A 26143-nucleotide genomic window follows, 5' to 3' on the forward strand; every position below is an offset into this window, starting at 1 on the left:
CTACTGGACGTTGTTTTGAATCCAATCGACGTACTCCGCCACATTGGTGTACACACCAGGAACCCGCGCAGTGCCGCACTTTTGCGACCCAAAACTGACCACACCGACCAGGTACCAGGCACCGGAGATCTGCCGCATCAACGGACCGCCCGAGTCGCCGCTGCAGGTGTCCTTACCCTTCAGTCCACCGGCGCACAGCTGCGTGGACTGCAGCGTGATGCCGATGCGCTCATAGACCGGAGAGCACTCCTGCAGACTCTTGATGTCCAGCTCAACCTTCAGCTTCTGCTGGCTAGCGGTTGCGGTCTCCGTTCTACCCCAACCGGCGGCAAAGCTTTGCAAACCCTCGTGGTTGCGCGTGCGGATCGAATTCTCCACCGGCAGGCAGATCGGGCGAATCGTATCGGAGTACTCCACGTCCTTGGTGAAGCGAATCAGAGCGATGTCGTTGACGTTGCTTTTATCCTGCGCATTGTAGCCACTGTGCGTCACGACCTGCTCGATGTCCATGTCGATGGGAGGATCGGAGCAGGTGTTCAACTGGCAATCTCTGGGTGTGCTGACGTCCCATTCTCCAAGCCGTACCCGATACCTACGGTATTTGAAAAGAAACAAACATTTTAACATTCTAATAACTCACATAAGATCTTCCGAGAGGTCATTGGGTCCCCTTCAGAATCTCTGTCACTAAATTGCCCTATCTTCAAAACGTACAACTTCCAGCCTCGGGGAAGAGATGTCACGCAGTGGGCCGCTGTTACGATGTAACGTTCGTTGATAAGCGATCCACCACAGTGAAAGTCGTTCTGGCTGCCCGTTTTTTGGTACTCAATGAGGGCTGTCCATGGGAATTCGTCCAGCATAGTTGGTTGACCGCCAACAACGCGGTTCGTATACTGGATTCCACATTGCGGTGGTGATAGCAGAGAATTTATTCTAGGCCTTATGGTGGCTCCTGCGCAACAAACCTGAAGAGTGCAAAGTAAAAATGGTAGATCGTGCTAATTAAACCGGGAGAAAACGTTGTCGTCTTGGTGTTAGTGGGCAGCTCATCAATCAGCTCATTTCCTTAGTCGTTTTAGATACATGATCTCACCGAAAACCGGAATGCTATTTCAACTTGTCATTCACGAAAGTTCAATCTCCTCCAGTCTTGTTTGACGGTAATTAACTTGTTTGCGAATGTGTCGATAAACTTAGTCAGCTTACTCTATAAACTACCTACCAGAGTGCTTGTCTGCTGTACACCACACCGGCTGTTCCTTAAAAAGTTTATCTCATCTGGAGTGTTGACACCTCTATCAAAGATCTGCTTAAGCGACTGGCATTCTTGAAACAGGATGCATTTACCTGGTTGGCCGAGCGGATTTACACAGTTTTGCCCAAGAACTATGCAGAACCGAATATATAAGAATAAAATGTTCATAACTGAGGCGTACAGATTGTTTTGATTCCTTAGATTGAAGGGGAATGCATACCGAGGGCTGCGCTCTGTCCTATCGCTGCACATAAACAAAGCACCAGAAAGCTTCGGGTAGCCTCAACACGCGTCAACGAATCCATTTGATAACGATGGTCAATACAGACTACGGACTGATTCAGTGTTTAAATGTCTCAAGATTCTGTTCTCAACTTATCGACCCGGAAATCCACAACACAACCTTTTCTTCCCACCAGCGAGAAGAGACTGACGTTTGTAGGGTCCGGGCAGGTCAACTTGATCTGACCGGTTTTACCAAGACTATTATCAGTGAACGTTCACATGAGGCTTCTCTCGCTCAACAACTCTGCCGATTTCAAGTAAAAGCATCTCCCAAGCATCGGAAACCGGTACATGAGCCGCGCTTCAAACAAATCTGGTTTCCCATCGGGCAGTCATCATCTCCATTCAAGATCACCTGCGGTTTGTTTTATGGATGCGCATCGGTCGGGTTGGTCATAACCATCACTATAGCAAAACGAATGGTCTTAACTTATTGTTAATGGGAAGATGACAATAAACATATGCCCTTGAAAAACCCGGGCCGGCGCATTCAATTTGCGAACCCAAAGAACAACGTGATGTTTCGATATTTGTTGAGTTTGCGTATTGATCGGCCGGTTTCAGGTAAGGGCACAAATGGGACTTTTGACACTGACTTAAACTGTAGCAGGTATGATATATTTTTTTGCAATTTTGTGCACATCACGTAGTGAATCTTGCCAAAGCTATAGTGCAAAAGCTAACCGGTTTAAGAGGATGGCGGCATGCGAAAGGCGGTAGATGAAATTTGTGAGGCATTTGGAAGGCATTTATTGATATTGGTTACCAGTTCACCTACGATCGAGATGTAGCCCTTATCATATTTCATAATAAGCATCTTTTATAAACTTCACTGAGCACCCGGTAGGCAGTCTGCCAGTCTGCTAGCAGGATGGTTTTAAACAAGCCCACAGCACAACAAACACAGCACCCAATAATTATGAACATCCACTCAAAAATAACACATCAATTTTTCATGTGAAAAGAATTTGTCGGAAGTACATCACAGTAATTTAAATAGGCTTCCCTATTCTAGAATTAAGTTTATTGTAACCACACATCACTGTGTTCCTAGAACCAGACAAATCTTATACCATATTTTCTTGAATCCAATCGATATACTCCACCACATTCGCGTAGACTCCGGAAACACCGGGGGTGCCACACAGTTCTGGGCCAAAACTGACCACTCCCAGCAGATACCAGGTACCGGCCATGGACCGCATTAGTGGGCCCCCGGAGTCCCCAGTGCAGGTATCCTTGCCTTGTTTACCACCGGCGCACAAATGTACTGAGTTTAGTGAAATTCCAACACGCTGGTAAGCCGGCGAGCATTGCCACCGGCTGTTGATTGGCAGCCTGACCTTGAGTTTCACATTGCTTTGCAAAGAGTACTCCGTTTTGCCCCAGCCGACCGCCCAGGCCAACATCCCGGTGTGATCTTTCCGCCGCATAGCCTGCGAAACCGGGAGGCAGATCGGTTGAATCGTATCGGTGTACTCCACGTCTCTGGCGAAGCGAATCAGAGCGATGTCGTTTGCTTTACTCGCATCCCGCGGATCATAATTATTGTGTTTGATGATTTTAAAGGGTATCAAATCGATCGGTGAATCAAAACATTGCGGTTTAGTATTGTTTGCATCTTCATAACAGTCCGGATCTGAGGTCAGATCCCACTCGCCAAGTCGTACCCGGTACCTTGGAAAAAAGGGTTCAAGAAGACAAATCACGTTAATGGCACACAAACAAATACGAATTGGTACTTACACCATGAAGCCGACAGGAAAGCCGGTGACGCAGTGTGCAGCTGTTAGAACATGACGTTTGCTGATAAGAGATCCTCCGCAGTGAAAGCCTACTTCTTCGGAAAAATTTTTGTACTCGATCAGGGCCGTCCATGGGAACTCGTCGGGTTGTGTCTTCTCCCCACTAAACACGCGATCGGCTAATTGTAATCCACATGTTGGTGGTTCTGGCAAGATTTCGGAAGGTGTTGTAACAGGCGTGAAATTCGGATCCGCACAACATACCTGTGAAAATGGCACGTAATATTTATGAACAACGATGTGCACATTACACTAATATAACCTCTAGTATGATATAAACATAAGTCCCTACCAGTTGCTTATACCCAACAGTACCACATTTACACGATAGGATAAATTGATGTTGCTCTTGTGTAGTGTCGTTTGCTGTAAATAGCTTTACAAGTGGCTGGCACTCTCGAAACAGTATGCACCTGCCCGACTCTCCGCGCGGGTTCACACAGCTTTTTCCTTGCTCTGATAAAACCAATATAAAATGATACTCATGTTAAGCCCAGTGCAAGTGCAGGGATATTTTTCCTCACCCAATGTTAAAACACCGATTCCGCTGAGTACCAGCAAACCGATGATGACGGTAGACCATCCCTTACTGAAAAAAATTTTGATCATTTTGCAACGCCTCAGTTGGAATTTCCCAAGCCGGTAAGGCGTTGTATTCCTTAGTAGCACGATTCGTGTCCAATCCTGTCAAGTACGTTTTGCAGACTGAATGCGTTATCGTGGCTTCAATGAGATTTTTATTTGAAAGAGCAATCGTATGTACGCAGAATGTTTATAAATGGGAGATTTAGCTGATTGTGTGTGAATTCTGATCTTGAGCTTGTGGTCTCTATACTGTGTGGTGTGGTTCAGTCATGTGGACTTACTTCAATTACACTTTAAGACTACTAGGATTTTCGAGAGTTGTATTTAAAATATAATGGAAAACTGTGTCATTTCAATTAGTTTTCAAAATTTCTTTTAAAACGTTAGCTACAAGTGATTGAAGAGATTGTAGAACAAATGCTTTAATTCTTGCAGGGGATTATCTATCTCAGTGCTTCTATTCATTTTTCTGCTATCTGTGGCATATTACATTTTTTTATGACACTTATCGTTTACTCAGAATAACCTGGCATATATCGCAATACTCACCAGACTTTAAATTTCACAGAAAAAATAACGAAGCAGCCCCTCCAAAAATGTATTTCTTGGAAACTACAAGAATTATAATTTAATACAATATTTTAATGTCGTGTTTGTTGTAAAGATACATCGCGGTATTGCTAACATCAGACAAAACCTATATAATATTTTCTTGAATCCAATCGATATACTCCGCCACATTAACGTAGATACCAGATACGCCCGAGGAACCACACTTTGCAGGCCCATAACTGACCACTCCCAGCAAATACCAGGTACCGGCCATGGACCGCATTAGTGGACCCCCAGAATCTCCAGTGCAGGTATCCTTGCCATGTTTACCACCGGCGCACAAATGTACCGGCTTTAGGGCGATTCCGTTACGCCGATAGGCTGGTGAGCATTGCTGTAGGCTGTTAATCGTTAGGTTGACTTTTAGCTTGATGTCGCTACGCGAGTTAGACTCCGTTTTGCCCCAACCGGCAGCCCAGGCCAACATCCCGGTGTGATCTTTACGCCGCAAAGCCTGCGAAACCGGGAGGCAGATCGGGCGAACCGTATCGGTGTACTCCACGGCTCTGGCAAAGCGAATCAGAGCGATGTCGTTTGCCTTACTCGCATCCCGCGTATCGTAACCATTGTGTTTGATGATTTTAAAGGGTTCCAAATCGATTGATGAAGCAAAACATTCCGGTTCACTGTTGTTTACATATTGATAACAGTCCGGATCTGAACTCACATCCCATTCGCCAAGCCGTACGCGGTGCCTAGGAGAAATAGGTTTAAGAAGACATCGGATTAACTGAGTCCAATGAAAAGGTAAGCGAACTGGCACTTACACCGTCCAGCCGTGAGGGAGTTCGGTGACGCAGTGTGCAGCTGTTAGAACATGACGTTCGTTGATAAGTGACCCACCGCAGTGCAAGCCAAATGTTCCGTCTCGCTTTTTATACTCGATCAGGGCCGTCCATGGGAACTCGTCTGGTTCAGTTACCTCCCCACCAACAATACGATCCGCCACTTGTAATCCACACATTGGAGGTTCTGGCAAGGCTCCGGATGCAGGTGGTAAGGTGGTTGGCGGATCGGTTATCACTGACGGGGAGTTCGGCTCCGCACAACAAACCTGTGAAAATGACAAGTAAGATGGGTTGATCGAACTAAACTGGGTATCTTTTCCAACTAAATATTTCACCAAAAGAAAACTTACCAACTTTTTGTACCCCACAGAGCCACATTGACACGACAGGATAAATTGATGTTGTTCTTGTGTTGTGTCGCTTGCTCTAAATAGCTCTACGAGTGACTGGCACTCTCGAAACAGTATGCACCTACCCGGTTCTCCGCGCGGGTTCACACAGCTTTGGCCTTGTTCTGATAAAATCGATTTAAACGGTGAGCTAATTATTGCCACCCACTGGTACAGAGCTATTTTGCCTCACCCAATGTTAAAACACCGATTCCGCTTAGTGCAAAAAAACAGATGACGACAGTAGTCCATCTCCTACCGGAACAGGTTCTGGACATTTTGCAACGTCTCAGTTGGAGTTTTCCTAAGTAAACTTTCAACCTGGCAACGTATTCGCAAGTAGCACGATTCGCGTCCAATCCTCTCAAGTACCTCTCGCAGACTGAATTCACAATCGGCTTGTATAGGATTTTAATATGGCAGAGCGTACGCATGTTGGTGAAAGTTTGAGATGGGAGATTTCCCCGCTGGCGTTGAGAAGCTTATGTTGCGCTCTATTAGGTGGGTTGTCTCTACATTGTGTAGTATGTGGCATTATCATCGAGTGGCCGATTGTTTACATAAACGTCAACATTTGATTTGCTTGGACATCAGCGCCTGGACGGGACTTCCCTTCTTGAGTAACTAGAATCTTGAACCTAAAAATCTCACACAACCACTGGTAAAAGATGGATCCTGTTATGTATTGTTTTCAAGCACAAAATGGGAAGATCTCGATTCAAATTCACACAGCATGCTTATGAAGAATGGTTTCGTGTTGTTCAATACATCGTTTAATGATCACTCAGTCAGTGGACTTCACATTCCAAAAACATGAAAAATCGAAACAACACCAGTGGTATGTACTTTTCGTCGATGAGTTTTATTGGTAATTAACGTAGTCTCTCCGGAGCGTCCAGCAAACATTTGTTAAGCCTAGTAAACATTCTGCCGAATCCAGTCACCGAACTTTGCCACATCGGTATACACACCAGGAACGTCGGCAGTACCGCACTTCGAAGGGCCAAAGCTTACCACCGCTATCAGGTACCAGGCACCAGCAAACTGGCGCATCAACGGGCCACCCGAGTCACCGCTGCAGGTGTCCTGTCCGTTCACACCACCGGCGCATAGCTGCGTCGACTGCAGGAATATGCCGTTGCGCTGGTAAACCGGTGAACACTGCTGCAGACTCTTCACCTTCAACTCGACCTTCAGCTTCTTCTGGCTGGCCGAAGCGGTCTCCGTTTTGCCCCATCCAGCGGCCCAGCTTGACAAGCCGACGTGATTAGCGTTGATAGTCTTGCTCGATAGCGGCAGGCAGATAGGTCGCACTGTTTCGGTAAACGCCACCGGGCTAGCCATACGAATCAGCGCAATGTCGTTAAGGTGGTTCTTGTCCTGCGTATCGTAGCCAGTATGTACGACGATCTTCTCGATATTCATGTCAACCGGAGCATCGTTGCAATCACCATCACCGTTACAGTCGCGATCCAAGCCGAGGTCCCACTCGCCCAGTCGTACCCGATGTCTGTAAAATGACCAAACAAAAAGCAACCGGCCGGCCACACATTAAACCTCGCATCTCATGTCCGTAAATGGTGAAACTTACACCTTCCAAGTGCGCGGAATCGAAACGATGCAGTGAGCTGCGGTTAAAACGTAGCGTTCGTTGATCAACGATCCACCGCAGTGGAAGCCATAACGACCGTTCGGTTTCTGGTACTCGATCAGTACCGCCCACGGGAACTCATCGAGTTGTGTCGGTTGGCCACCGAAAATACGGTCCGTGAGCTGGATACCACAGTGTGGCGGTTCAGGCAAGACCGAGTTGCCGGTGTTTGCGGGAGCAGTGGAACCGGCGCAACATACCTGGAAGAGGCATTGAGAGGAACACACAGACAAGATAAGCCAGCGTCAACACCCAACAAGAATAGCTACCATTCTGAGGTAGTAAAATAAAGTCCTTTCAATTATTGCTCGAACGAAGAACAAATGTGTAATTGATGTACAAATGATGAAGTATTATACTTCCCGATTCATATCTCATTTCCTGTACCCTACTAAAAGTGCAATGTCAACGATTTGGTAGCATTCGAATACAGGTGATCCAAAGGGTCTATTTAAAACATGCAGATGACACAACCATAAGCATATTTAAACACTTACCAGTGCCTTCCGCCCGGATGAACCGCAACGGCTGTCTTGTAGGTACTGTGTATCTTCCGGTGTAGCGATAGGTTTGCCGAAAACAGCAACCAGCTCTGGGCACTCCCGGAATAGAATACAATTTCCCGGCAGGCCACGAGGATTCGTACAGCTTTCACCAAGTTCTGATGAAACGGGGAAAACAAGGATTGAGAATCTCAGTGATTTTTCCCCCGCAGCATCGCAGTTACGACGTTCTCACCTAGCGCCAACACGCACTGTCCTACTGCACCCAACAAGCAAAGCATTAGCAGACCCATACGGGTACCGGTCACATTGCCGACGACCATCTTCCAGCTGGTGTATAGCTTCCCACTGCGTTCGATTGTCCTTTCGCCACACTCAATCAGACGGATGCTCCGTAAGGGCACGATAATCTTGATGAACACACAACCTTTCCTCCCCGGCGATAGCAGAGGACTGGAAATTCTCGGAACAACCCGGAGAGCTATCAACTTTTCTATACGTGACCGACACCACTACCGCCACAAGCGGCCACCTACCATCACTTGGACAGACGGCGCATCGAAAACAAGTTCTACAGGTAGCGGAAACCTGCAGTTTCACCAACCCCGGCTTAACCGAGACCTTCGCTGGCGATAACCTTCCGACACTCGACGAAGACTCGCGCATCGACCGCGACCGCGTATTTACATAAAACTAACAACGACAAAAGAGCACAGCACAGAACAGTCTTCAAACATTTTCGGATTGGTCAAACAGGTTTGTTGATCATTTTCAAAAAACAAAAGTAAATAAAATCTCGGCTTGTTCTGCGCGTTTCTACGCACACGCTAATGATTACGCTAATGAGCTGTACAGCCTCCTTCACACGTCCGGCCGTACAGGCGGTCAGGGAATTCCACAGTGCGACCACAAAACTAGTTCTCCAGCACAACGGACCGGTTCTTACAACGACGACGACGACGACGACGATCGTCAAGACACCGAAGTGTGGATCTTGAGCGGAGAAACGTATTGTTGCTTGGCTGTATTCTCTCTTCCCTTCGCTCTTCATCTCTCTTCCAAAGTATGTTTTTACGTGATAATGATGTATATTTTCTGACCGAAGCATGTATGTATATACATTCACGGGGAATTCCCTTCGACATACCGGCACGATATAAAATGCATGTAAACGCGTTGGATACCTGGAAACGGCAAAGACCCTTTGTTGTGACTTGGGGAAACCGAGATTGGCGTTCATCCCACAGATGCTGGGTTTTTTTGCTCTCTCGTATTAGCTAAACAGATCATGTTTTGAATACAACTTTGCCAGAGTTTCATATGTCGCGGCAATCAAGATTAATCTAACCATTGTACACGAATCAACTCAAATACGCCATGTAGAATAACCGCGAGGCTTATTCAACCGAAAAATCAACAAACTATAAAATACCCATCAAAATGTTTATATGAGGTTTGCCACACATTTTCTCCGAATAATTTCGTAACAAAACGACTGAATAATTCATTAAATACTCGATCGGGTTCAGTCAAGATCGAGCATATTTTTGAGAATTGAAAATCCTGCCAATTCGGCCGTAAATTTGTAAACTGTTAAATCAATCCAGTTGAACATAAATAAAAATTCACTGAGCCATGGTTTATGTTCCAAACATGAGCATCAATATGGAAATAAATAAATAAATAAAGAGATATTTGTTGTTGATCGTTATATCATTAATCGTTTCTTTGAATAAAAAACTGATATCAATAAACGTCATGCTGCTCTTATTTGGATGAGTGTTCGTAACAATACCATATTTAATTAAAAAATCAAGTTGTCCCCATTGTTCCTGGGACTGAACTGAATAAATTATTATTGAGATTTCATGGAAACAAGCAAAACTTCGTAATATGTTTTTTATACATTTTTTACGATGATTTTGATGATTACGATGATACAAATGCAGCGAATATTGTTGGTTTCCAATAACCGCTTGCCCACGACTCAAGGCTAACGTGCAACGGGGTTCAACTGTCTGTGGTGGCTTAGAACGGTCTCAACCCCGGAAACAGTTCGTCAATGCCTGGACTGATGCACATCATCATTCTGAAGGTTCAAAATTGCTTGCTTGTCTGATCGAGTTTTCGATCATCGTTTGTCTGTGTGGTAGTCGCAGCCGTATCAGCAAGGTGTCACCCTGATAGTGACCCCGGTGCGGCCGAAAGGCTGATAGTACCGTTTCGCGGGTTCCTTCGCTTGTTTTCACCCTTGGTTTGTGTTTGTGTTTGTGTTTTTTTTGCTGAAAACGAAGTGAGGAAAAAACCAGATCCACCACCAACGTCAGCGACAGCATCTCGTCTGTCCTGGCCGTTTAGAAGGCGACGGGGTGCGAGATGCGCAGCGAGGTCTATTCTTTTTCCTCTTCTCGTCCCTGCTCCTCCGATGGTAGCTTCTCTATCAGAGACCGGTTGGGCAGAGTTCGGCGCCTCGCATACGACGAAACGCGGGCATAACAGTGCCAACGTGCTTACGAAACACACCGAGTGTGGCTCCGGTGGGTTTACCTGCTGAAAGTGATCTTTCTATCTTTCCTGTGTTACTTTTTGACGATTTTCCGAACGGCTCAAAGGCTTTTTGAAAGTAGCCTATAACAGTCAGTTTTACAATGTTGCCACGTGCTGGAGGATTCCTGCTAGCACCGCTGCTCCTGTTCCTGATAGCATGCATCGGTGCATCGTCAGCACGTGAGTTTCCCGTTCCGATCATCGCTGTAATCATAAACGCGGTCGTCTTCAAACCATTCTCAATCCTTTTGTCTAACAGAGAAGCTGAACACAGAATGCCAAACGCCGGACGGAAAGCGAGGCACCTGCGTGATGTTGCGATCGTGTCAATCGATCCGCCAGTTGGTGCTGAAAAAGGATAAAACGCCTGCGGACAGGGATTACCTCATGAAGTCACAGTGTGGAATAGAAAACCGAAGCGTGCTTGCCTGCTGCCCGCTGCCCTCTAGGATATCAGGTAGATTTGGTGAGAGAGTTGACCTACCGTCTACTGCCGATTGTGGAGGGCGCCTAGATGACCGCATCTTCGGCGGCGAAGTAGCCCCACTCGGATCCTATCCGTGGTTAGCCAGAATTCAGTACTATAAAGGTACGCTTCCAAAGTACACTCTTTAGTTGGTGAATCTTTAATCCATCTGTTGTCAATTTTAAGGAAACAACCGCTATGGCTTTCACTGCGGAGGAGTACTCATTCATAAACAGTTCGTCCTTACGGCGGCCCACTGTATCGAAGGCGTACCATCCAGCTGGATTGTGTGAGTAGGACATTGCGCAGGATCGGAGGCGTTCACCGACTACAGCCTTTACTCTTGCATTCCAGCTACCAAGTGCGGCTCGGGGAGCACGATACAACTAAAGATGAGGATTGCGATTTGCTAGAGGACGGCGAACAGCTGTGTGCTGATCCAGTGCGTGACGTACTGGTGCTTGAATACCTAGTGCACCCGGATTACTACAAAGAGAACGGGGCAGACTACAACGATATCGCCGTGCTGAAGCTATCGGAGTCGGTCGAAAGCACCGAGTTCATTAGCCCGATTTGCGTTCCGACCTCGGCAAACACTTTGCCGAGGAATCTTACCGACATTTCTATGGTCGTCGCTGGTTGGGGACAAACGCAGACCAGATCGTCTAGTACAAAGTTAATGCACCTGAATGTACCAGTATGGGATAACAGCCGCTGCAGCGAGGTGTTTCAAACGGTGTCCCTGGACATTGTTCCCACGCAGGTGTGCGCCGGCGGTGAGAAAGGAAAAGATTCCTGCCGGGGTGACTCCGGTGGTCCACTGATGTATCGCCGCAACATAGGTACATCCAATTGGTACTTGGTCGGTTTGGTGAGCTTCGGTCTGGAACGGTGTGGTTCCGACAACGTGCCGGGAGTGTACACGCGCGTAAGCGAGTACATGAATTGGGTGCAGGATACTTTGGAAGGTGAATTGGGTTATTGAAACAGTTTAAATGTTCAAATAACAAGCAACGCAGATTTAAGCAATAAAAATGTATTTTTTCTAACGAAATCTTCAGCGTAATGAACCGGTTTGATTTTCTTTCGTGATCTTTACAATGTCATTATTATATAACAATAGCGTCAAACTAACCCGAAATGTACTTCATTAGTAATCTTTGACGAACAACAGGTTACCGGTATGCTAAAATGTTCCTTTGATCTGCTGAATTTGACCAACGTTGTCCTCCTTTGATAGCATCCATGGTGATCAGGGAATCCCCAATGGATTGACCCTAATTACTATATGTCACCTTGACTTATTTTGAATAAGGCAACAGCCAACAAAATTGGTATGCAATTGTGGTGCTTTCATTCTTGCAACCACCACCGGGAAGGCCCATGTTTTGTGAAATTCACTTACAGAAATCACCGGTAGATTGGAACGGTCCGATACGCCGTCGGTAAAATGACAAGTACGATCATCCCACCCCCTGCACACGTTCAGACCACGTCGGTCGGCGATCACACGAGAGAGCAGTAGGGAATGCTGACCAAAGAGAGAAAAAAAAACAAAACTAGTTTCAACCACCACGTTCGTGTCTTTATTGGCCCCGAATACGAATGTGGGATGTCCGGGTCGGCGTCGGCTGTCCGAGAGCCCGTTAAGCTGACGCTCGGTGGACAGCGGATTGTTAGTTGCTGTTTCTCGTTCGACCAGTGCACAACGGGACAGGCCAAGTGAGTAGGCCGACGGTAGTTGCCGGTATAGCTTTCGTCCTTACAAAAACTATTTCTAGATAATAGCCGTGATCAAGAACCGAAAGAAAGAACGGGAAAGATAGACTGGAAGGTTGGCGTGAAAGAGAAAGTCACTTGCGCCGGAGGATCTCCTGTCCCGTGAACGTCCACACCACCGTCAAGATGACGGCGACGAGTATGAGAACGCGGCCCTGTCGGATGCTGGTAATTGCCGTCATCATCGTCATGTGCGTGCCGTACCACACCGAGGCGCAGTGTTAGTGTTGTTAGCGTTGTGTTATGTTTTGTTATTAACTTTGACTATCGCGGCGTGTGCCTCGCGCTATCGCGAAGACCATCGTCAATAACACCGATCGATCGAAGAAGCGATTACTGAACGTTTTGCGTCCGTTTTCCTTTTCCTTGTTTTCAGATCTCTCCCAATGCCGTACGCCAGAACAGAGCGCCGGTTCCTGCGTGTTGGTAACGCAGTGCACTGTCGTGCGAAACCTGCTCAATAAGCCGCTGCTCACCGCGAACGATATCCAGTATCTCGAAAACAGCCGCTGCGGGGTACTGGACCGCAAAGTCCTTGTGTGCTGCGCCAAACCGGACGTTCCACCCAATACCCCAGCTCCAACCGCTCCACCGAACCGTGTGCCAACCACAAATGCGATACCGGTTGATAACCGGCTGTCGTTGGAGCAGCGTCAGCAGCTGCTACCGAGCGAATGCGGTTTACACCTGTCCGATCGCATCGTCGGTGGTGAACGAGCTAAGCTCGAAGAATATCCCTGGATGGCGTTGATTCAACATCGTCGCAAGAGTAAGATGAGATGGCATGCCGAGAAGCAGTGTGGAGCATCCTTTCTAATCGTTTCAATTTGCCTTTGACAGATGGAGATCTTAAATTCCACTGCGGAGGTGCATTGATCAGCACCCGCTACGTGCTGACGGCGGCGCACTGCATCCGAAACATTCCTTCGTCGTGGACGCTGTAAGTAAGCTGGACCAAGTTGATGCGGAGCAACGACGTTGAACGATCCACGGTGTTATTTTCAGCACGGCTGTCCGGTTGGGCGAATGGGATCTCGCGTCGGACACCGACTGCATGACACTCCTGGACGAAACGATCTGCGCCGATCCGGTGCAGGATATTGCGCTCGATAAAATCATCGTCCATCCCGACTACCTTACCACCGGCACGCAAGTGCGGAACGACATCGCCCAGATACGGCTGGCACAGGAGGCGGTGGTGAACGATTACGTGTTCCCGATCTGCTTGCCGCTTGACACGGCGTCCCGCACGGTTTCCTACGATGGGAAGAGGCTCGTCGTGGCCGGATGGGGACAGACGGAGGAAGGTAAGCTGCAGTTTTGGAACTCGTTTTTAGTTTCTCATTCCGCATGGTTATGAAACGTCATTCCTTCTCGCTTTTGCAGCCCTCCAGAGCCAGTACAAACTGTTCGTCGGTGTAAACGGTGTGCCCGAACGAACCTGCCAGCAGCAGTACCCGCAGGCCAACATTGACCAAACGCAGCTGTGCGCGGGTGGAGAGTCGGGTAAGGATTCCTGCCGTGGAGACTCCGGCGGTCCACTGATGTTCCCCGGAAAGCGCGGCTACCAGGACGTCATGGTGCTGGCCGGGCTGGTGAGCTTCGGCAAAAAGTGTGGCATCCAGGGCGTTCCGGGGGTGTACACGCGGGTAGGTCAGTACGTTGATTGGGTCGTGGGCAACCTGGAGCCATAGTGGCGCCAGTGAAAACCAGTTGACGAGGTTTCTGCCGAAGAAGTTGTATCCCGATCGCACTGAACGTACTGAAGTTGAGAGACCTAGGCGAGGACCATTAAAATTATTTGCGAACCCTCTGCGTATGCTTACTGGTAAAGGTTATTTTGATACTCTTTTGCAGAATATCGAGTTAGAAAAGCATCTCAGGGAAACGATAGGTTATACATAATGAGACGAAAGGCTCTTCTCAAAACAATCGCATGGTTAATAAGATAGATCACATAAGCTGCTCTAGAGAACTTTGCTTTTGAGTTGTAAATTAGCCACATTTTTATTTAAAATCATAAATTCTGATAAACGCTGAAAATAGATCGTTTTCAAGAAAACGAACGAGCTTTCGATAGTGTAATCTAACAGTGTTGTCTGATCGGGTTATTACACACGGGTTGTTGCACTCTCTTCATTGACAAGCTTATCCTGAATCCATTCAAGGTATTGGCCCACCTTCGTATACACGAGAACTCCGTCATAGTTTGCACAGGTTGCCGTCGAACTAAGAACTCCGACCAGCTCATTTACCGATCGTGATCCATCGTTGCTGTCGATCGTTTTTGTCACCGTCAACGCACCGCCAACATCGACGAACGGCTGTCCAGCCGACGAGACATATATAAAATTGTTGGCCGTTACGTTCGTTAGGCTATAGTTCGACAAGAACTTGTAGCGTCTGCTTCCATCCTCTAAAGAAAGAACGGAAAAAGACAAATGAACCACGTCTCATCAAATGTAGCACTTTCACTCAGGTGCTTACCGCACGTGTTCTGATTCCAGCTGGCCGAATGGTACGTGGCACTATGATCGATTGCTGCCGATTCAGGCAGACATATCGGAGACACCCACTCATCAATTTTTACCGGCTCGGACAGTTGTAGTAGCGCAATATCATGAAGACGATTACCGGCTGCTTCGTGCACCAGAACTTCCGCTACCTTCACGTCGTACGACGGTTTGGCGCAGATCATATCGTCATTCGGGCCCGCGAAGATACAGTCAACGTCCGATTCGAGGTCGTACTCACCAAGCTTGGCAGTTAAGCTGTTAAGGAGAGTAAAATGTTAACGGCATTAACTGAATCAGTACCACAAGCAGGACTTTATGTGCATCACATACTTAACCCTCTTGTCGACCTCATCTACGCAACCGGCAGACGTTAGCACATACTCGGCAGAGATAAGTGTGCCTGTACATGGGAATTTCGTTTCATGTGCTACGTAAGAGTAAAATACATCATTCGCAACGGAACACCGAGTATCAACCCGTCGTAAGAGAACTACTTACGTCGATTTCCGTTATGAAGCAGGACACTCCAAGGATGAAACCCAATGTTTCGGCTTGTACCTTCGATAATGCTTTCTCTGGCAGCGGGCTGAATGCCACATTGCGGTCGGTTTGATGTGGTAGACTCGGAAATTCCGGAAGCGGGAGGCTGATTCCTATTTGAATCTTCCATATTGGTTCGTGTTGCTGTGGTTTGCGATGCAATGGTGGAATTCTGCACGCAGCAAACTAGAGCCTTCCCATCGGGTAACGAACCACACTGGCTGCCATAAACGAGCCGGATGTCTGCATTGGTGTGCACATCCTGACGAAGTACATCCAGAATATGTGGACAATGTTTCACCGGCACGCATCGTCCTCGGATTCTGTCTATGGTGTAACACACTTGACCGCGATCTGTTGCGGGAAAGAGTTTTCAAGCTGCGTGACGTTGGGAGGAATACAACAAAGTTACAACTCACTTTCGCCAGCAAACACGTTCAATCCAAAAAATCCCATCGTTATGCAGCAAACCAGCCAGCCGCGAAATATTACCCTCGAGAGATTCTTTACGCTTCTTGACGACTCCATGATTTTCAGAAGACTGAAGCTTCCACTGATAATGTCAGTAAGCTGGCGGACACTTTCGCGACCCCTTGCATGTCTCTTGTACTTACTTCCCCCCCCCCCCCCCCCCACCCCCACCTCCACCCAGAAGAGTATCGTTCGACTGACGCTGATAGTGAATGGGATGACGCTGACCGGTGGTGGTTAGATTTGCAGTGGAAACAATGTAATCACAAGTTCCATTCGAAAACACCTCGAATTAAATACAAAAATTGAGCTAGCACACGAACGAGAAAACAGCCGAGAAAGCCCCAAAATATCTTTAAACCAGCAACCGATGGTCAAATGTTTCGTCAACGAATGTTTCACCTGGTTTCAAGGGCATACCGCGAGCCACGGCGAAGTGGATCAATTAATCTTATATTAACCCTAATGTGTGTTTCTTCGTTTAAAGTCCGTCCATTGCTGCAGAGGTCAAACATATTTAGTTAAAGCATGTAATCACCGACAAACGGATGAAACCAATCACAGGGGGGCTGCTAGTTCAACCCATTACGGTGGGTTGCTCATTATCATTTGATTAAAAACTTCACAGAAAATCGTTCAACCGATCGGTAAATTGAAGCGAGCGGGAAAGAATGGTGTAAAGAGAGCTAAAAAGCATAAGCTTTTAGTCCCTACCGAGGACAATGTACGGGCTACATTCCAGAACTGCGTTCAGAGAATTATATTTAAAATAAACAAAAAAATGCTCACTATTAACAGCCTCAACTCACCCATTCTTCATCTTCATTTGCATGTCGGAGCGGCTAGACAGTCTCTCAGACGGGAACCACCTGTTCCGCGAACTGATCAAGGATGAGCTGCTGCATACTTTAATTGAATTGAAGAATACAATGTTCTTTATACTGGTAGAGTGACGCTGCGGTTTATTTACGCATGAATCAAAAATGAGACTTAAGGTAATGCCGCAATCGGATGCTTTCTTTTGATGTTCATGAGTTCTTACTTAGGCTGATTTTAGAATATTTATACATTCTTCACCCAAGCACTTTACGCTGGGCGTCCGAGTCCAGCACAAAGTCGCAGCCTGGCTTCCGACAATGCCCATTGATGTACATGTGCTGCGTATTGCAGTTGAACACGCAATTACCTGTTGAATAACATGAATATGGACATCAACCTGTTTTTTTTTTTTAATAATTGAGAAAAACAGGACAAAGTTATAACTCGCTTTTTTCCGCAAACACCTTCAACCCAAAAAATTCAAACGAGATGGAGCAAGCCAATTCTGACTGCGAGTGACGCCTCACGCTTGTAGAAAGTGAAATGTCTATCGCCTTTACTTATATTGTTTGCGATATAAACCCCTTTACTTGTCAAACATGCAAAAGAACCAACTCAGCTCCATCTCAGAACCAGGTTGGTCCAACAGGTCCAACTCAGGTTCCGGACATGGTCCATTCAGTGAGTTTTTTCGGATATTTTAAAGAGTACTATTTAATGTGAATGAAACAATTAATTTCTAATGAACATTTTCGGTTCCCGAAATTTCATTTAGTTGCGTGCATGAATTAAGCATTAAATCAAGTACATTTACGTATCATTAAAACAGGAATCGTGATGAAACATCTTATTTAACTCCAAGCAACTGTCATTCAGTGTGTTTAATAAAAGTGACCGTCAAACACTTCGACTGCACCTGTAATGAAAAATCGGATACTAAGTTAGCAACAAACATGCCAAGCGTGGTCGACACTCACACTTAACAACGAACAAAATGACGCTCCCAATACGGGGCACGCCCAACACTAGCAAAGCAACACAGACGGTGACTAAGTACGACGGCTACGACATCGCAACACAACAGCGCAAGATGGCGAGAGCCTGCGGGCTAGCAATGTGCCTCCCGCCAAGGACATCGCCTCCCCTTTCACAGCGCATCGATTCGCTGGAGCTTACACAAATCCACATCCGGCACTTCGGTCTTGTGGAACTGAATCAGAACCAGCTCGTAGGTGATGATCGCCCCTGTCACATTCAGCACGAGCTGACGGGTCATGCTGAAGAACTTCAGCCCGGTGAGTGCGACGGTGTCGGTCGCAACCTCCTCCGCGAACCGTTTCGCCTCCAGACACCAGCCGGCACGCGGTATCGTACGCAGGACCTCGATCGGACGCTTCGACTCGTCGTTCACTTCCGCCGCAAACATGGCGACCGCAAGCGTGCGCCCGATCAGGATGACCAGGTTATACCAGAAGTATACCGTATGGACGAAGGTGGGACGAGACCTGAAAAGGAATTGGGCGATGGTTAAGCCGTCAGTAATACCAGACACTTACTTGTATCTTTGTCTTCTTCTTGGCGTAAACGACCTCTGGGTCATGCCTGCCCGTTAAGGGCTTACGAGACTTGTTTCCCTGTTGTACGTGGATAGTCAGTCCTCTCGTACAGGGGAGGGTCCGGTCTCGGTTGGGATTCGAACCCACACCGTCGAGGTGGTGAGCCCCGGCGCTCATGGGCCGATTTTCTAACCGGCGCTACCGCTCGTTTGTCGCGGACCCCATCTTTGACTTACATCATGCTATTCAAGATTTGCACGCAAATGAAGAACAAGTTGTTCGATATCGAGAGCATCGTGATGACCGAGATGTGATCGTCCACGGTGGTCACTAGGTCGCACACACCTCGATACTTTTGTCGCTGTTCGCCCCAAAACTGCTCGGTCATTTTCTGTGGACAAACGGGACACCGGCATTACCTAGTTCCAGAATCATTACAACCAAGTGTCCTACCTCACGCTTGTGCAGAAATAGGAACGCATTGATCCGACGAAAGGAGTGCGACAGGCCCATGCTGATCACGATCACGAACAGGTCCACGTAGCTCCACATGAAGTTGCAGATCACATTGAAGAACTTGGTTAGGAAGCCGCGCAGCGCCGAATACCGGAAGTAGTAGTACAGGAAGGCAAAGTTCGACTTGAAAAACGCCTCGTACGGATCGTGCACGGCCGGGCAGTTGTTCGAGTAGTGCACGGCGGACACTATCGACAGGAGGTGCTCGGATAGTGACAGTGTCATCACCAGGATCGAGCACAGCTTGATTCGGTAACCGAGTACGCCTCGCTCGAAGAGATCCTTCTGTGGTGGTAGTGTCTCATCGATGCGCGTCCATTTCGCCATCAGGGCAGGCCAACGTTTGGCAAGCTGCCCAAACCGGAACATCGCGTACAGGTTGTAGGTGTAGAAGAACGCCCCCACCATCTTCTGAAAGTTGTACCGTGTGCTCGCGAAAAAGTACATCGCCATCGTGGCCAGAAACACTATACCGGACGCACAAAAGTACGCGTAAAAGGCACGTCGACTAGTGTACGAGAAGCGCAGCTTTCGGGGATCCTTCGCCAGTATGCCGCAGACGGGCATGATCGAGAATAGTTGCGCCATCATCAGTACGCCCCGGACAGCCTCGTGAAAGGTGCCGTTGTGGCACCAATCGTCCCGGCTAGCCCGACGCGGCAACTGAGGCCAGCGGAGCCAAGTTTCACGCCATTGCTGCAACCAGTGTTGCCAGCGGGGCGGCACGAGCGGTTTCAGGTCCGAACATTCCTTCGTAGTGAACCCCATTTGTCTTCGCTTCTCACAAACCAACTCGTCTATTTGAAGGCTATTTTAAAAACTTTATTGGTTTAATTCTACCAACGATCCACGCTTCGAAGGCCTGCCTTACCTTATGACGTTATTTCTTCGAAGGAGAAGCTTATTTTCCAAAAGCTTGAAAGCCATTTTCCCACCGCAAAGTGGCGGAGAGAACCACTCCACAGTGCACGGGCTAACCGACTGGTTCACAGAGGCAACAAAACAACCCAATTATTATCCTCTTGGTTCAAGCATGGTGTTTAAAGTGATTCCTGTCCATAAGTTAATTAAATAGTGATTACACGCCACCAAGCTTAGCAGTCGCTTGCTTGCCGAATGATTTATGCGAGTTCGAAATCACTGCAGGAATCGCGGGGGAACGTTTTATCCTTGCCATGTGCCGTATATCCCTCTTGACTTAGGATGTAAACAACAAAAACAATATCGATTGACTGCTTTCGGTTCGCGAATTGACTCGAGCCTTGGCGTGTCTAGGGTCAATTGCTGTTGTTTCGGTTATCTTCCATCAGACTGACGAAAGAAAATTAGTTTATGTGTTGAATCGTTCACAACACGCTTTCTTTTTCCAGTCCTGTTCAGACAACCTGTTTTTGGTTTGTTAAATTCAATTCACACCGTTGACAAGTTGAACAAGGCTACAAAGAACTGTGATAATAATGTAATGACAAAAATGTATAATGCAACACCATATAACCTATCGGAAGTGTAAACAACTATTTATGTTAGTACTGAGAGAGTAATACTTTCTACATTGTAAATCAATTCTAATTCCTCAAAAGTTTATGAAGTATTAGAATTTCTATCGCTATACAAAACGCAATTTAGAGATTGGCTTGTAACGTAATTCCATCTAAATAAAAGCCTAATGAGGCGATAAAATCATTTTCCTTTTTCCACTTTCTTCAGTGTGAACAACAGAACAATTTCCATCATATTAAACTTTCCTTTCGACCTTTGACTAGTTTGTTTCTCTGGGGCACCTTTTTATCCGTTCGAAATAACTTTTTGAAAATTGTCAACTCAACACGAATCTTAATGTGAATTTCTAAATACACATACAACTCGCACTAAGTGACTCCCGAACGAGGGTTCCCGAAGCTCACCAGCACCCTAACCGGAACAAACAAAACCTATCCCGAAGGAATGGTGACGATGAGGCACGGAACCGATTGGGATGCCGATAACGAAACGAAATGTGGAAAAACTGTCAACCCACATTACCGCAGCGCATATTCACTTCGCACAAATGGTCGTCCATGCATCAAAGGCACCCACCGTTCCCGCACGCTCTCAGTGTCGCACACGTACTTCCACTTTTTCCCTCCGATCCGAACCCGAACCCTACAAACCCTGTTTGTGGGCCCAACATCTCATTATCCTTTCCCAGGCTTTGGACGGAACTTTTCGGTGAGGGAGGGGGGGTACCGTTCGGGGTCATTTTTATTTATTCTCGCACGTTCGCACGTGGCTACACTCACTGCGGAGACAGCCGGAACATCTCGCCTCGGCCGACCCGGGGTTGAACTGGATTCCGGGCCCCTTTCAAGGCTACTCACGTGCACGGATTATCGTCACCATTTTTGGCTTCCGCTTCGTTAACTTGCGTCAGGACCAGCTCGTACGTTACGACCGTTGCCGCGATCTGTGGAGTGAAATAGGGAACGGGCGGAGAAAGTTAGAAAGTGAATGTTATACGCCCAATAAAAAAAGGTGCAAACAAAAATCAACCAAAATAAAAACACAAAAAGCTGCAAAAATATTTCCCAGCACGTCGAACTGTGGAACAACTTTTCCTAGGAAGACGATGGGAGCGATTGGGTGGAGGAAATGGAACGCTGGCCATACCTTTAGGATGAGTTTACGCGTCAAATGGAAAAACCCGTACCCGGTCAGGGCCACCGAGTCATGCTCGACCTGTCGCTGGAACCGTTGGACCTAAGTGGACGTGGGTTAAAAAAAGGGCACACACCGAATGAGTATGGTTAGAGCGGAAGAGTGACTGAAGAGTGTATATTTTTCGCATTTACTACCTCCTCCCGGTGGCCGAACTCGACCGGAAGCCGGTAGAACATCGAGCGTATCCGGCAGTACTCGTCGTGGATGGCGGAACCGTACAGCGACACCGCAACAATGCGGCCTATGAGGTGGAACAGTGAGTACCAGAAGTAGGTGGTCACGATGAGCGAAGAGTTTTGTCTGGAACCAAAAAAAAAACACAGCAAACGGGCACAAAATATTTTGGCTTTGATCTCGATGCGAGTCTGTCAACGAATTCGGCATCAATACTCACTGGAACACGTTTACCAGCTGAATGCAGATGAAGAATAGGTTGCTCGAGTACGAGATGACGATGAAAGCGCCGATATGATGGTTGACGTGACGTATCAGAGCTAACACACGCCTATAGCCGGCACACTGGTCCTCCCAGAACGATGGTCGATGGTAGAGCTTCATCGAGCAGCGGATGACTTCGTTCACGTGGTGTAAGATCACGCACAGTCCGACACTGATGGCGATCAGAAACAGATCCACGTAGTTCCAGTAGACCGTCAGCAGGGAGGTGATCGTTTGCGCAAGAAATCCAACGTACGGATCATACGGCACGAAGGAGAACATCTCCGGAAATGCTTGCTTGTAGTGCGCCTCGAGGAGATTCGGTATTGGGCAACGGTACGCCCGATGAAGTCCGGCCGGTTTGGACAGGATGTGCTCGACTAGAGCGCTTGTCAGCAGGATCGCCGCGATGACCCGCAGTTGACGACGACATCTGCGATAGGCTGAGCAAAGTCTCGGTTGGTCGGGAAGTGATTGCTCCAGCTGCACCCAGCGAAACATCACCTGTGGCCAGCTACGCGCCAGCACACTAAAGTTGACCGATATCAGCAGGTTAAGCGTAAAGAACATCCATGACACTGGAAATTAAAGGAGTGATACTAGCACGATGAGTTCGAGGGAAACTTTCGGTACCTCTAGGACACGCATACTCCGACATGCGTACTTATCTTTGCAAACTCCACCCCACTGAACCAGAAGGTGGCGAAGGAAAATCCGGCCATTACAAGTGCCCCCAGCTGAATGGCAAAGGCGTACCCGTTCTGGAGCGAAACCAGCTTCCACCGGAGACACCACCACTTTCCGCTGCACACACCCGCCACCGGCAGCAACCCGAACAGTTGTCCAACGCTCAGAACCGGTGCTATCGTGCGACAGAAGTAACCCCCATCACCGATGAACTGTGGCCTCTTGGGACGGTAGAAGTCCTCTGGGGGAGAGCACCGCCACCGTCGGAACAGGGGAACAAATACCAGATTTAATGAGGCACAACTCCGCCGATAACTTTTGGTAGAATTCGGCGTTGGGGAAACTATTCTACTCACTGGCAAGCAAGCGTAAAGTTTTCGTCAGCACCAAAGTCCGACGGCACGCCGGGACACGTTGCTCCTCGGTCGCAGCGGACGGGCGTATCTTTCTCGGAACCATCGAGCACGGGACGACCCGGGCCTGTAAATGAACCTGTGCGATGGCTTCCGCTGCCACGACCCGGCCAGCCGTTTAAATATTCGCTCAAGCATCAAACGAGGAATATGCAAATCACTGGCGCTCGTAAATGTTTTACTCTGATTAAACTCTTCCCGTTCGATCGGCGATGCCGGTGACAGGGAAATGCCGGAAAAGCGTTGTTCGATGGTGGTACCGTGCGCGCGGGTTGGAATTATTTTGCAAACTCATTTCGAAAGGCGAGATAGGAGGACAGTTTCTAGCGAAAAATGGTTCAGCGCGGTACTGTCTTGTCTGATGGTTTGAACTATCGAACCCAAGGAAAACTGCAAGACGTTGAGGGTGTCTTCTACCAAACCCAAGTGTTTGTAATGCTTTTACATTGTGCATATGGAATGTTTCCGCAAATATTGGTTCCACTACTTGAGTACTTCAGCTTGAACATAAAGAAAAGATGAACAATTTGAAGGAACCCCCACTAATAACATTTCCTAAATGACCTTCCCTACCACCTTTAATCAGTTCCAGTGTTTTTATCTATGCATTGCACCTTGGAAAACCTCTTCAGTAGATAACTATTACTCGATGCTGGTTCACCTGTACCTGTTAGTTTTAAATAGAAATATAATTTTTAGAAATTGAATTTCGCTAAAGAAGGTCAAATCAATTCGTTTACTCTTCGTCTATTTTTCCTTAGTTTTAAACAGTGAATGAATGTTTCAATTTCAACATTAATCTCTCATTCACGAACAAAATATGTTAATTGAGAAACACACAAGGCTTTCCACCAGTGATTTGGATAAGTTAAATGAAATTGTTACAACACAATCGTTTTCAAAAGAAAAGAATGAATTTTGGGCTGTGGTAAGCTATTGATTGTTATTTATAATCGTGTTTCGGACACCTTTAGCCCTTTCGATAACTGACAGATTTTGAAGTTGATTGGTGTACACAGATTGCTTTACTGTTGTGGTAAAATTTAAAATAACTTTTTGTCTCCCGCACAAAAATCTCCCTCGTCACGAGCGGCGATCGCTTCCTTAAGCAGTACTAGTTCGTACGTTATCAACGTCCCCGCCATCTGGAATGAGGAAGGATTTAAACCCACAGGTTCGAACTGAAAAACACATAATTTGTGTTACTTTACCACTAATATAACACCACGGTTTAGGTAGAAAAATCCATGACCGGAGAGGCAGTGTCTGCCGTTTAAAACTTCATGCGTTAACCGTTGGACCTGTGGGAAGGAGATTTTGTAGAGGAGACTAACATACGGAAGGAAGGGCTGTGGACAACCCTTACATCAATGGACCAGCAGCTCATCGGTACAGAACGGAGCACATTGAGCGGTTTGATTGAAGCTACGTCCACGTTCGACGCCGCCATCAACATCGCCAGTGTGCGGAATATGAGAAACCCTAGCGAGAACTTAAAGTACAGCTCCGAAATAAACGATGCCGAGAACCTGGAAGTAAAAACCACCTTTCAATTACTTGGTCTCGGTTCGACATGGTACTGCTTCCTTGGGGAACATTACTGGAATGAGTTGTACATCTGTATGAAGATGAAGTACAAATCGGACGTGGTGGTGCAGATGACGATCGGCGCCATGATACCCTCCATATACTCCACCAGCCGGGAGATGCGATTATATTCCAGCCGCAGCTGTTGCCAGGTTGTCCCGGTTGCGTGACGATCCTTGTACCGGAGCACATGCCGATGAAACCGACTGTAAAGCCGCGCCAGTCCGAGCGATACGAAAATGATGAACAGGTCCATGAACGTCCACACGTAGAGGTATATCTTGTGCGTCACCTCGAGCACCAGCACGGTGGGCAAGTTGTAGGGCACATAGTGGAAGAACTTTGGATGTTCGCGTTTGTAGAACAGGGTCCAGAAGGGGATGCTGTTGTTGCAGCGGACAAAGAACTGCTGATTCGTATAGTAGACGGAGCATACGTGCAGAAAGTCTTCGACTGGAGCAGGTAACGATACAAACCATAAGCGGGTTTTCGGGGAAAATAATATCGAAGCTTCACCTTACCAAAGGCCAGCACAAGCATAAAGACTCCAACAGTGCCAATTGTGCGACGCAAGGTCCAAAACCGTCGCTCGGCGTACGGGTAATGCAGGAAAGGTTCCTCCAGATTGCGCCATTCGCTCATGATCGTTTTCCATCGCATCGCTATCGTGAACAGTGTGACGGCACCGGACAAGTTCATTGAATAGTAGATTATATTACCTGGATGGTCAAAGGACCGAACGGAATTGGTTAGAATTAAACTCCACGAATGCGAAACCCAACTCACTTATAGCCTCGGTGGTTATATGCTCCCGGGTCGCACTGTAGTAAATGTGGGCCATGAAGGTAAGTAACGCGGTGGCCAAAAAGTACACAGAGTACAACGTCCTCAGACTGATCCATCGAAACGAAATGTCTTGTATTGGCGCCCGAAACAGACCGCCCAGTGGGAACAGGGAAAACAGTTGCGACAGTAGCAGGAACGGCCGGACCGCCTGATGGAAGTCATCAATCTTGGGCTCCTCCATCAGTGATTTACGTTGGCGATTCGACGGGGTTACTCCCGACGGTAATTGGTCACCATGTATCATCCAGCTCACGGTTGGAGGACAGACCGCTAACTTGACTTGTCCCAGCGGTTGGGTTGGACACTGTGTCCGATGCTGGAACCAAAAACTGTTCCACTGCACCCAAAGACACCAGCGTGCTTTAAGGTCATTTAATCCACAAATGCAC

At 47.4% G+C, this 26143-nt stretch overlaps 7 protein-coding genes across 7 annotated transcripts; 2 read left to right on the forward strand and 5 right to left on the reverse strand.

Annotated features, from left to right (window-relative positions):
* Nucleotides 1–3668, reverse strand: LOC131284247 (CLIP domain-containing serine protease B4-like). Its single transcript, XM_058313101.1, has 7 exons — nt 3654–3668; nt 3290–3552; nt 2617–3220; nt 1835–1898; nt 1226–1428; nt 715–968; nt 1–592 (listed from the first exon to the last, which is right to left on the reverse strand). Exons 1-7 carry the CDS (start codon nt 3666–3668, stop codon nt 1–3), a joined length of 1995 nt encoding a protein of 664 aa, XP_058169084.1.
* Nucleotides 3669–4630: 962 nt separating this feature from the next.
* On the reverse strand, nt 4631–5711 carry LOC131284248 (CLIP domain-containing serine protease B4-like). Its single transcript, XM_058313102.1, has 3 exons — nt 5684–5711; nt 5313–5568; nt 4631–5240 (listed from the first exon to the last, which is right to left on the reverse strand). Exons 1-3 carry the CDS (start codon nt 5709–5711, stop codon nt 4631–4633), a joined length of 894 nt encoding a protein of 297 aa, XP_058169085.1.
* Nucleotides 5712–6561: 850 nt separating this feature from the next.
* On the reverse strand, nt 6562–8199 carry LOC131284250 (CLIP domain-containing serine protease B4-like). The gene is made up of 4 exons (XM_058313103.1): nt 8112–8199; nt 7871–8034; nt 7314–7573; nt 6562–7232 (listed from the first exon to the last, which is right to left on the reverse strand). The coding sequence occupies exons 1-4, from the start codon at nt 8197–8199 to the stop codon at nt 6638–6640; spliced, it is 1107 nt and encodes a 368-aa protein (XP_058169086.1). The 3' UTR covers nt 6562–6637.
* Nucleotides 8200–10480: 2281 nt separating this feature from the next.
* On the forward strand, nt 10481–11898 carry LOC131286436 (CLIP domain-containing serine protease B4-like). Its single transcript, XM_058315384.1, has 4 exons — nt 10481–10603; nt 10683–11012; nt 11076–11178; nt 11244–11898. The coding sequence occupies exons 1-4, from the start codon at nt 10525–10527 to the stop codon at nt 11872–11874; spliced, it is 1143 nt and encodes a 380-aa protein (XP_058171367.1). The 5' UTR covers nt 10481–10524; the 3' UTR covers nt 11875–11898.
* Nucleotides 11899–12645: 747 nt separating this feature from the next.
* On the forward strand, nt 12646–14554 carry LOC131286437 (CLIP domain-containing serine protease B4-like). Its single transcript, XM_058315385.1, has 5 exons — nt 12646–12888; nt 13045–13437; nt 13509–13608; nt 13674–13975; nt 14055–14554. Exons 1-5 carry the CDS (start codon nt 12795–12797, stop codon nt 14360–14362), a joined length of 1197 nt encoding a protein of 398 aa, XP_058171368.1. The 5' UTR covers nt 12646–12794; the 3' UTR covers nt 14363–14554.
* A 225-nt stretch (nt 14555–14779) lies between these two features.
* LOC131284251 (serine protease 7-like) lies at nt 14780–15854 on the reverse strand. Its single transcript, XM_058313104.1, has 4 exons — nt 15683–15854; nt 15515–15584; nt 15156–15439; nt 14780–15084 (listed from the first exon to the last, which is right to left on the reverse strand). The coding sequence occupies exons 1-4, from the start codon at nt 15852–15854 to the stop codon at nt 14780–14782; spliced, it is 831 nt and encodes a 276-aa protein (XP_058169087.1).
* A 1414-nt stretch (nt 15855–17268) lies between these two features.
* LOC131284252 (uncharacterized) lies at nt 17269–25935 on the reverse strand. The gene is made up of 16 exons (XM_058313105.1): nt 25695–25935; nt 25430–25627; nt 24923–25361; nt 24688–24850; nt 24533–24622; nt 24391–24466; nt 23968–23988; nt 22886–23149; nt 22178–22799; nt 21915–22083; nt 21733–21822; nt 21444–21529; nt 19024–19894; nt 18807–18961; nt 18191–18519; nt 17269–17381 (listed from the first exon to the last, which is right to left on the reverse strand). The coding sequence occupies exons 1-16, from the start codon at nt 25933–25935 to the stop codon at nt 17269–17271; spliced, it is 3927 nt and encodes a 1308-aa protein (XP_058169088.1).
* Between the last annotated feature and the right edge of the window lie 208 nt (nt 25936–26143).

Source organism: Anopheles ziemanni, chromosome 3 (genome assembly GCF_943734765.1).
Source record: "Anopheles ziemanni chromosome 3, idAnoZiCoDA_A2_x.2, whole genome shotgun sequence".
NCBI lineage: Eukaryota > Metazoa > Arthropoda > Insecta > Diptera > Culicidae > Anopheles > Anopheles ziemanni.

Bases quoted from the DNA above. Each gene is read 5' to 3' on its own strand.
- LOC131284250 (XM_058313103.1), bottom strand. From the start codon at position 8,199: ATGGTCGTCGGCAATGTGACCGGTACCCGTATGGGTCTGCTAATGCTT. The intron at 8,035-8,111 runs GTGAGAACGTCG...CCGTTTCATCAG, and splicing joins ACAGTGCGTGTTGGCGCTAG to AACTTGGTGAAAGCTGTACG. The intron at 7,233-7,313 runs GTAAGTTTCACC...GTCATTTTACAG, and splicing joins ATTCCGCGCACTTGGAAGGT to ACATCGGGTACGACTGGGCG.
- LOC131284247 (XM_058313101.1), bottom strand. The intron at 3,221-3,289 runs GTAAGTACCAAT...CTTTTTTCCAAG, and splicing joins TTTCCTGTCGGCTTCATGGT to GTACCGGGTACGACTTGGCG. The intron at 1,899-2,616 runs GTATAAGATTTG...AACAAACCGCAG, and splicing joins ATTGGATTCAAGAAAATATG to GTGATCTTGAATGGAGATGA.
- LOC131286437 (XM_058315385.1), top strand. From the start codon at position 12,795: ATGACGGCGACGAGTATGAGAACGCGGCCCTGTCGGATGCTGGTAATT. The intron at 12,889-13,044 runs GTTAGTGTTGTT...CCTTGTTTTCAG, and splicing joins GTACCACACCGAGGCGCAGT to ATCTCTCCCAATGCCGTACG. The intron at 13,976-14,054 runs GTAAGCTGCAGT...TCGCTTTTGCAG, and splicing joins ATGGGGACAGACGGAGGAAG to CCCTCCAGAGCCAGTACAAA.
- LOC131286436 (XM_058315384.1), top strand. From the start codon at position 10,525: ATGTTGCCACGTGCTGGAGGATTCCTGCTAGCACCGCTGCTCCTGTTC. The intron at 11,013-11,075 runs GTACGCTTCCAA...GTCAATTTTAAG, and splicing joins CAGAATTCAGTACTATAAAG to GAAACAACCGCTATGGCTTT. The intron at 11,179-11,243 runs GTGAGTAGGACA...CTTGCATTCCAG, and splicing joins GTACCATCCAGCTGGATTGT to CTACCAAGTGCGGCTCGGGG.
- LOC131284251 (XM_058313104.1), bottom strand. From the start codon at position 15,854: ATGGAAGATTCAAATAGGAATCAGCCTCCCGCTTCCGGAATTTCCGAG. The intron at 15,585-15,682 runs GTAAGTAGTTCT...TCCCATGTACAG, and splicing joins GCTTCATAACGGAAATCGAC to GCACACTTATCTCTGCCGAG. The intron at 15,085-15,155 runs GTAAGCACCTGA...TTCTTTCTTTAG, and splicing joins CTGGAATCAGAACACGTGCG to AGGATGGAAGCAGACGCTAC.
- LOC131284248 (XM_058313102.1), bottom strand. From the start codon at position 5,711: ATGTGGCTCTGTGGGGTACAAAAAGTTG. The intron at 5,569-5,683 runs GTAAGTTTTCTT...ACTCCCCGTCAG, and splicing joins CTGTGGGGTACAAAAAGTTG to TGATAACCGATCCGCCAACC. The intron at 5,241-5,312 runs GTAAGTGCCAGT...TATTTCTCCTAG, and splicing joins CTCCCTCACGGCTGGACGGT to GCACCGCGTACGGCTTGGCG.
- LOC131284252 (XM_058313105.1), bottom strand. From the start codon at position 25,935: ATGGAGGAGCCCAAGATTGATGACTTCCATCAGGCGGTCCGGCCGTTC. The intron at 24,851-24,922 runs GTAATGTTCCCC...TTTTACTTCCAG, and splicing joins CAGATGTACAACTCATTCCA to GTTCTCGGCATCGTTTATTT. The intron at 17,382-18,190 runs GTAAGCTCCAGC...GTTATTCAACAG, and splicing joins AGTGCCGGATGTGGATTTGT to GTAATTGCGTGTTCAACTGC.